This window comes from Phaethon lepturus, unplaced genomic scaffold (assembly GCF_000687285.1).
Source record: "Phaethon lepturus isolate BGI_N335 unplaced genomic scaffold, ASM68728v1 scaffold44663, whole genome shotgun sequence".
In the NCBI taxonomy this organism is placed as follows: Eukaryota; Metazoa; Chordata; class Aves; order Phaethontiformes; family Phaethontidae; genus Phaethon; species Phaethon lepturus.
The window spans coordinates 1-8,211 of record NW_010529151.1 but is presented as its reverse complement, the minus strand read 5'-3'; the positions used below and the strand labels follow the sequence as shown (position 1 = coordinate 8,211).

The window sequence follows — 8,211 nt, the reverse complement described above, 5'->3', positions numbered from 1 at the left end:
TTTTGAAGCAGTTTCCGTCTTTATTCTCTAACTTCCTCTTGAGAACTTCCCCCCCGCCCCACAGTTTAAAGAGAAGTACCCAGTGTACAACTGAAAAGTTTCCTTTTTTACAAACAAACACACCTTTCTGGTCCAAGGAGTGTAGAGCTGACTTTTGACATGGTTGATGCTGAACACTTAAAATAAATACGTATTTGCAATTTGCGTATTCACCAGTTACTCTGGAAACAAGTATTGGTCTTTGCAACTTACTAAGAAACATGAGCAATGTGATTTTTTTTTTCTTGTTGCATATAATCTTCACATTAAGGAATTAATATCTAAAAAAATGTGGTTTGTCGAAGTCAGATCATTAAATATCAGAGCATGCATTTTGATTACTTTAAGAATAATGGTCACTTGAATTGATACCAAAATGAAAATAGTACATGGAGTGGAAGACGGTTTTGAATCTCACGCTTTAAAAAGCACTAGGATCTGTTTACAATATTTTAACTATATCTTGTTAAATGCTTGCAATAATCACTGAGCCATTCATTTCCATTCTTAAAGATACTGTTGCAAAGTAATAGCCTTATTTTATGTTTCTGTTATCACAGGTAAGTGGTTCTGTTGGTTGAAGTCTGATGACTTCTGGAGATACCATAATTCACTGCCTCGTAAAATACTCGCTCCGTGAGAATCCCTGAAGCGGGAGTGATTAAGGTAAGGCCAAGATGGCTGTTAGGTGCAGGCCAGACGCTGTACGAGAACATCGCGTGATACAGCGATAACTTTGAAGAAGAGAAAACTAAACTAAGTTCACGTAACAACCGCTGTCTGTCTGTCTTTGCTGCTTCCCTGTACACATCAGGCCGCCACTCCTGGTTAGAGAGAAACAGAGTGCATGGTTTTCCTGCTGTGTCAACAGATTTGTTACGAAAAAGTAGATAAATGCGAGGAAACTCCTTTAACACATTTTTCATCAGTGCTAAAGTTAAGTTTTAAACCAGGCCAATTAAAGGTCTCAATTCTGAATTCTTAATTCTCAGTAATATTTCCATGTGCGTCTCGGGATGCTAGGATTATATTGAAGTGTACATGATGGTTAACCAGTGATCGTACGGGTTTTGAAGTTAAGCCCATACATCAGATTGAGATGATGGCTTCTGGAGAAAAAAAAAACTGATTTAGTTCTCAAACTGCAGAATACACTACAGATATCTCAGTAGGAAAATTGGCAATTTATATTGCTCCAGAACATGCAGTCACCAATGGTGAAGACAAGCCTGACACATACATAAATGACTCCAGACCACTAATCTCAAAACTAGAGGTAGCTGAGATACCACAGTAACAGCACCAGCCATTTCCTGGCTTCAAGAAAAGACTAATCTCAAGGCAAATTGGTTGCAAGGACAAAGTTTGTTCTGACTAGGGTTCCACCCCCCTCCCCTCCGCCTTGATATACACACACACATATATATATGCTGGGAAGTCTGACACGAGTATCACTCCCGATTGCTGCGTGCCAAGTGTCCTCTACGGTGTATAGTGTGACCCTTGCAACAGCCTAAAGGGGGTAATTTTGTGACGGAAACTCTGTGCTAGCAGAATGGAGGGAAGTTCAGGGAGAAAAATACTCAGATTTTGAGGAATCTCTAAAAAAAACCTTGCCTTGATAATCCTCTTCCCCCTTTTCTTTTTTTAAAACACTGTGGTTTGCATTACAAAGTGAAACCCCTTTTTCAGTAATACTCATTTATACAGCTTATAAAAGATGTAGCATCACCTTAGAGCCAAACACTAAGCAGGCATAAATGCTTTTCTTACCACCTCAATTCCAAAGAAAAACCATCCTTACAAAGCTGTTATTCAGGTGTATAAGCTGGAAAAACGCAACTTGCATTTAAGTTCAGAACTGAAAAGAATGCCAGTGCAGAGGCTTAACTTTGTTTTTCTATTAAAAAAAGACAGCAAGCAACAACTTCTTTCTTTGTTTATTATGGTTACTTATCCAAGGCAATTGAAAAGTTGCTTAACTTCATGCTTGTAACTCTTCAGGATCCCTGCTAGTGTTCATCTGCTGCAATATTTTGACGTATATTCCATGATGTTTAGTGGCAAGATATAATCCAGTTAGAACCTGTATAAGGACACCCAAACTCATCTTTCTAAAGACAGGCTGAGCAGCTGTGAGCCAGAAGCGTAACAGATTTTCTTTCCCTGGCAAGGGAGATGAAGAAAACCTACACAACATAAACAGGGGTAGAAACTTAACTTTTCCTTTTTTCCCATCCAATTTAAGTGTCAAGATTTAACATTAAAGTAATTAAAAATACTTAGGTAGCTATTCATTCTCTCCTTCCTCAAGATCTTAAGTTGAATTCACCTGGTGGTACTGAGCTCTCTGGATAAATGCTATGAACCAGCTTGACCACATACTAACATCTCGCCCTCCCCTCGCTGTGCTTGGATCCGAGCCGCAGAACTGTGGCTGCCAGGAAGTCTGGCTGCAGGACACTGCCCTGGGTCCGTAAGGTCTCTCAGCCGTCCAGCCAAGCAGCACTAAGCAGCAATCCTCACCGCTCGGCAGGACAGCAGCCACAATTCCACACACACTGGGACAGGATGCCCAGAGAGGTGGTAGATGCCCCATCCCTGGAACCATTCCAGGTCAGGTTGGACAGGGCTCTGAGCACCCTGATCTAGTTGAAGATGTCCCTGCTCACTGCAGGGAGTTGGACTAGATGGCCTTGAAAGGTCCCTTCCAACCCAAACTACTCCATGATTCTATCATCCTGGGTAGCTTCTAAGGTTCCAGGTAAACAGAAGTGCTTCGCAGTTTGCAGATCTTGTTTCACTTTGGAGGCTTGGTGTAGCTCTTGCCAACTTTTCCTTGTAATTAGATGACCTTAATGTAAGTTACCTTCCATATACTCAACACCTACAAGACGACAGGTGTGCATAGACTAAAAACCCACAGAATTTGAACTGAGAACTGAAGATTTGACCAACAAATAAGACTTCACTTGTTGCAAGTTAATAAGACGTACCTGGCTGCAAGGCTTGCATTCATGGGGAGAGCCAGGAAAACAGGATAGAAACCACCCACAACAGCCCCTATCAATCCTCCTCTGACCACAGCACAGACCTCACAGTTTAGCTCACCTGCAGGACAAACAATATTTCACTGTCAATGTCCACGTAGCTCTACCACATCATTTATAAGCTGCATGCAACAACATGGCAACAGGCGCTTGGCAGAAGTGGCCAAGCTCTACAGATATGCAAGAAATTTTGAAAGGACTCTTCATCTTGGCGGGGGGAAATCACTCTTACTCCAACCCATAAAGAATTTATCACTTTAAAGTTGACCTTCAAATGAAATCATACAGATGGGGGAAACTGGACTGCTTTGTTGCAGTCACTTTCACATGACTTTACTGAAAAATGCTAAAAATCAGTGATGCGTAACAGATTTTTTTTTTTTAATAAACATACCTAAATACACAAATGTATCTCCTTTCCCACTCAACTTCAAGAACTCCCTGCTGCCTGATGCATTAGACAATCTGTTTTTCAAAGCCTGCTTTACAAACTGAGATTTTTCAAGACCACAGCAGTTCAAGACCACTGTTCTGCAGAGAGGAAAAAGCTCCTCTTCTGTTACATTGTGTACCGAAAGCAAAGCCTTTTCAAAAACAAGGAATAATGAGATTTTACCTGAAAATAAAGGCTCACGCACAAAAGCTTCATAAGCCACTGCTGTTGAAAGAAAGGGAACAACGGCCATTGGCAAAGCAGACACCAAAGAAGCCCTTCTGACATGTAGGATGTTCCTGAAGAAATTATTTGCTACTAAGCCACATAAGCTTGCGTTTGCTGCAAGGAAGTATGATCCGTGATTACAAAGGTTCCTGTGAAAGGTGGAAAGTCAATTCAGCAATTGAGAACTGTAAAAAAGTTTGGTTTACTCAGTGCTACAATTCAGTTCTAGATATCCTGCAAGAAGAGATGTAAATCTCTTGCTGGTGCAAAATGGAGAGGAACCTACTTTCAAACCAACCAGTACAGCATCTTCGCTATATGCCTGAGTTTACACACACCTCAAGAATGAAATGACAGAAAGGCTGGGAAGCCTTTTCTACAACTTTTTTTTTTTTTTATTATGGCTAATGGAAACTTTCTGAAATTTGCTCTTCTAATGAGCATGTTTCTAAGGAGAATGTTTTCTCAAAAAAAATACTAAAAACAAAAATTTTATATATATATATATGATCACAGCTAGCTCCTGTAATAAGCCTTGTGTCTAGCCTGCTTACCCAAAAGCATAGATTTAGTTTCAACGTACGAGCCTACAGAACAGATCAGGTGGGACAGCTATGGCAACTGAGACCTTGCAATAACGATCTCAGCAGCCGCTGGCAGATCGTTTGTAGTGACCCTCTAGGCTAAAGGGCTGTAAGCCAGCCTTGTGTGCATGGAACACATGAATTTAAGGTCCTACCTTGCTGGGAGGTTACACTAAGTAAAGGCTAAGGAGTCGGACATACTGGTTTACAGAACTGGAGCCTCTATTTTACCCTTAATAACAGAGGGACTGGATTCCGTTATCTATCATGTTTTTAACACAGGCTTCAGAGCAGCTACTCCTGTTGCAATCTGTCATATGGTGAAGGCAGAATAGAACGGAGTCTGGTCAGAGATAGTCAGCATTTGAGATCTTGACAAACAGTCCCCATCCCCATGTGATGTACATTCCATCACAGCAGGTAAGGCACGAGAGGGAATGGAAAAGCTTGCCAATTTTACGAGCCTGATGAGCAGCTTGTGATTTATTCCATTTGACTGGCGGAAGGAAGCTGTGCGTTATCTTTAGCATCATACCTGGCACAGTCAGTTGATTAGTGGAAACAACTCTTTGCTTTAGGTTTCCACAAATCTAAAATTCTCAGAATGACAACTATTGCCAGGCAAAGCAATTAACTGGAAGGCACTCCAATGCTGAGACTGTGCCAGTATTACTATGTTAAAAGTGTATTTTTAAAATGCTCCGTAAATTGGATTTACACTAAAGCCCCAAAGAAAATAAAATACTTAGCCGGTCAAAAAATACATGCTAGGCCAAATGTCATATGTATTTGCAAGATTATCAAATGTGACAATCTCTAAACCATTTAGCAATTACAATACATGACTTTTTAAAATCCACCTATTTAAAACTCTCACACATTTTAATGCTTAGAGTAAAATTAAGCACTGACAAACCATACAAAAAAGGCACTAATTCTGCAAAATCTAAAACATTAAGAATTCCTGACATCAGTGACACCAGCTATTTCTCATTTTGAATACGAAAATACTTTCATTCTTGGCATATACCAGATTTTCAAATATGAAAATAAGCTACTAACAATTCAATTCTGATGCTGTGGAGCAAAAGCACTTGACTGCTCAGATGTCTCTTGCCCTTATTTAGGAGTCATGTTTCTTTTTTGGGGTTTTAAAAAGAAAGGGACCTATTTGCTTTTGATATCACCATTCTCCCAGTACTGGATGCCAGTCACAGAACCATCCCCGTAGTACAGATTCTGCAAACCAGCCATTTCATTCTATTGGTATATTTAAAATCACAAGCAGTGAAATGCATGTGTGCATATACATACACGTAGAGGACAGAGATGAAAGTTTAGCAGCATATTTGAGAATCCGAAACAAAGCACAGTAATGTACCCAGCAGAGGACCAGCAGAAGCTACTCGGGCTGTCTGATATACAGAACTGCTACACTGCATGAAGGGAAAGAAAGGGAGGATGGAAGGGTTGGATTTTGGCTTTTTGTGTGGGTTGGAGCAGCAGGATTTGTTGTTTGTGGGAGGAGGGGGTTCTTTGGGTTTGCCTTTTTTAAAAAAAAAAAAAATATTTTTTTTTAAATACCAGCTCCCTAGTGTTAAAACCAAGAACTTTGGTAAGCAAGAACTCTCTCGATCTGACTAGGATGCATCATCTTCCCTTGAGCCATTCGTGCCCTCCCCTTTGGATATACAGTCCTGCCAGGGCAGTGTCAAATAAAAGCGCACGCCCCTGGCAGCTCTTTCTTTCCAAGGCCCAGCAGTTCCTAGGTACCACGGTTTCTACCAAGATGTTACCACCTCACCACTGAGGCATCTGCCTCCCCCTTAGCTCCCCAGCTCTTCTGGGGAAGGAGAAGTGGTGTAAGCTAAAGGCAAGGGCAGCAGATCAAACACAAAGCTGCACCACTGACTGTTATGGAAGGGATAAACCTTGGCACTTTTCTTTCTCAGCTGTGTGGGGAGGCCCTGTGTTAATACCAGCAATTTGTTTAGCCAATAATTTAGTTCTAGTAATTAAAAAAAAGAACTTCCCATTACTCTTATTTATACAAAATTTATCTAAGGTGATACACACGTAAAAATGGCTCCTTACAGAACCAGCTCAGGTCCACTAAGTTTTGCAGTGAAATGCAGTATCACAAAACAAGAAGGTTGGCTGTGAGACCCAGAAGGCCTCAAGCTGTTTTTGTGCTGCACAGAACCCTGCTGGTGCGCCTGCATGACGCTGGCTGACTCGTCCACCACCACCTGGATACCTCAGTCTCACCTTCCTGGAACAGGGAGCAGTGCCGAATGAAATGCAGAAAGTAGCAGGTTGATGCTCGCTCAGTTCTGGCCCCAGGCCAGCCCTGTGGGACACAAGATGACTCCTGCAGAACCACAAAAGGATCGGCCTTATGCTCTCCAATATTTCAGTTTCCTAGAAAATTTATTAGCTATAGCACATATGAATGCCCCGAGCCAGTCAGGGCTGATAAGCCATCCCAGAACCTTAAGCATTGGTGAGCACATGCCAGAAACCAGCTGAGCGGGACCAGAGATAACAGTAAACTAACCATATTTAAAAAACACAAAATCAGTTTTCTGTTCTGGACAATAATAAGCATCTTCACAATTAAATATTTTTGTAACTGCAAGAAAGATTTGTATTACAAGAGTACAGGACAAGAAAAGCCTCCAAAAAAACTTGAAATGTTTGATGCACTTATCTTTGTTTATTTTACCAGCACTTACTGATCTGCTTTAGGAAGCTCATTGAGCACCTTTTGTATGATTTCCATCCGCTTCAATCTTTCCAAATATACTCTTTGCTGCGGAGAATCTAATTCTAGAAACTCTCTTCCTGTCATCTTGAAGTCCTGGATCAGAAGGAACACACAAACAAGTGTAATCAAAGTTACACAGCCCCAGTATGTATCAAATAAACATTTAGATTCTTTTGGCACTATGCTATCATGAATGCATTTCCTATTTTTCACAGCAGAGCTTTCAGATGCAAAGGGCACAATCCAGCTACAGAAGTCTGCAATACTTATGACTACATGAACCCTACCAAACTGCTTTCTTTAGTGATGTTGCAGCTGTGGTTTGACAATTGCTCTAGGCCAACTTAAGTACTCCCTGTGATGAAAATGGACCCTCTTGCCTGAGCACCTCCAAGCTTGGGGCCATACAGCAGCTTGGATCAGGAAACACACAGATGAAAACTGCACCGAGGAACAATGGGCAGTGTACTTTTTTTCCCATCTGGATCATTTTCTAACACAATGATCCCTAATGCTAGCAGCATAAGGGAAGACACTAACGGGACAATGGCTTTTGGCAATACTCCAGGTTTAAATTGACTTAACTGTCAAATAGAAACCTTAAGGAAAAAGAAAATATTCCATATTTCGTAAAGATTTAAGGGAATCACGAAGATATCTACTCTGCTTTTATATTCCACACCTAAGGATATTTTTTATTGGTACTCTTAGCCAGAGACATATATCAAGTCAGAAAGTGTACAGTTATTTAAATGGCAAGGTTTTGGTAGCGGGGTGTGGGGGAAAGGGGTTCAAGGGTGGCGTCTGTGAGAAGACGCTAGAAGCTTCCCTCACATCTGACAGAGCCAATGCCAGCTCCAAGATGGATCCACTGCTGCCCAGAGTCCATCAGTGACACTGGTTGTACCTCTGTGACAACATATTTAAGAAGGGGAAAAAAAACACTGCACAACAGCAGCCAAGAAAGAGGAGTGAGACTATGTGAGAACAACAACCCTGCAGACATCCAGGTCAGAGCAAAAGAAGGGGGAAGAGAGGCTTCAGGTGCCAGAGCAGAGGTTCCCCGGCAGTCCCTGGGCAAGCCCACAGGGAGGCCGGCTGTGCCCCTGC

General features: G+C 41.5%; 1 protein-coding gene across 1 annotated transcript; it reads right to left on the bottom strand.

Moving 5' to 3' along the window:
• Positions 1-1,975: 1,975 nt before the first annotated feature.
• Positions 1,976-7,211, bottom strand: LOC104618299 (transmembrane protein 126A-like). The gene is made up of 4 exons (XM_010283849.1): positions 7,070-7,211; positions 3,706-3,899; positions 3,036-3,150; positions 1,976-2,228 (listed from the first exon to the last, which is right to left on the bottom strand). The coding sequence occupies exons 1-4, from the start codon at positions 7,183-7,185 to the stop codon at positions 2,024-2,026; spliced, it is 630 nt and encodes a 209-aa protein (XP_010282151.1). The 5' UTR covers positions 7,186-7,211; the 3' UTR covers positions 1,976-2,023.
• Positions 7,212-8,211: the final 1,000 nt, after the last annotated feature.

What these genes read in the sequence shown, in the direction of transcription:
- LOC104618299 (XM_010283849.1), bottom strand. Translation starts at nt 7,185, where the DNA reads ATGACAGGAAGAGAGTTTCTAGAATTAGATTCTCCGCAGCAAAGAGTA. An exon ending in GAGCTTCCTAAAGCAGATCA is followed by an intron (nt 3,900 to 7,069) that starts GTAAGTGCTGGT and finishes CACCTTTCACAG; the next exon opens with GAACCTTTGTAATCACGGAT. An exon ending in GCGTGAGCCTTTATTTTCAG is followed by an intron (nt 3,151 to 3,705) that starts GTAAAATCTCAT and finishes TTTGTCCTGCAG; the next exon opens with GTGAGCTAAACTGTGAGGTC.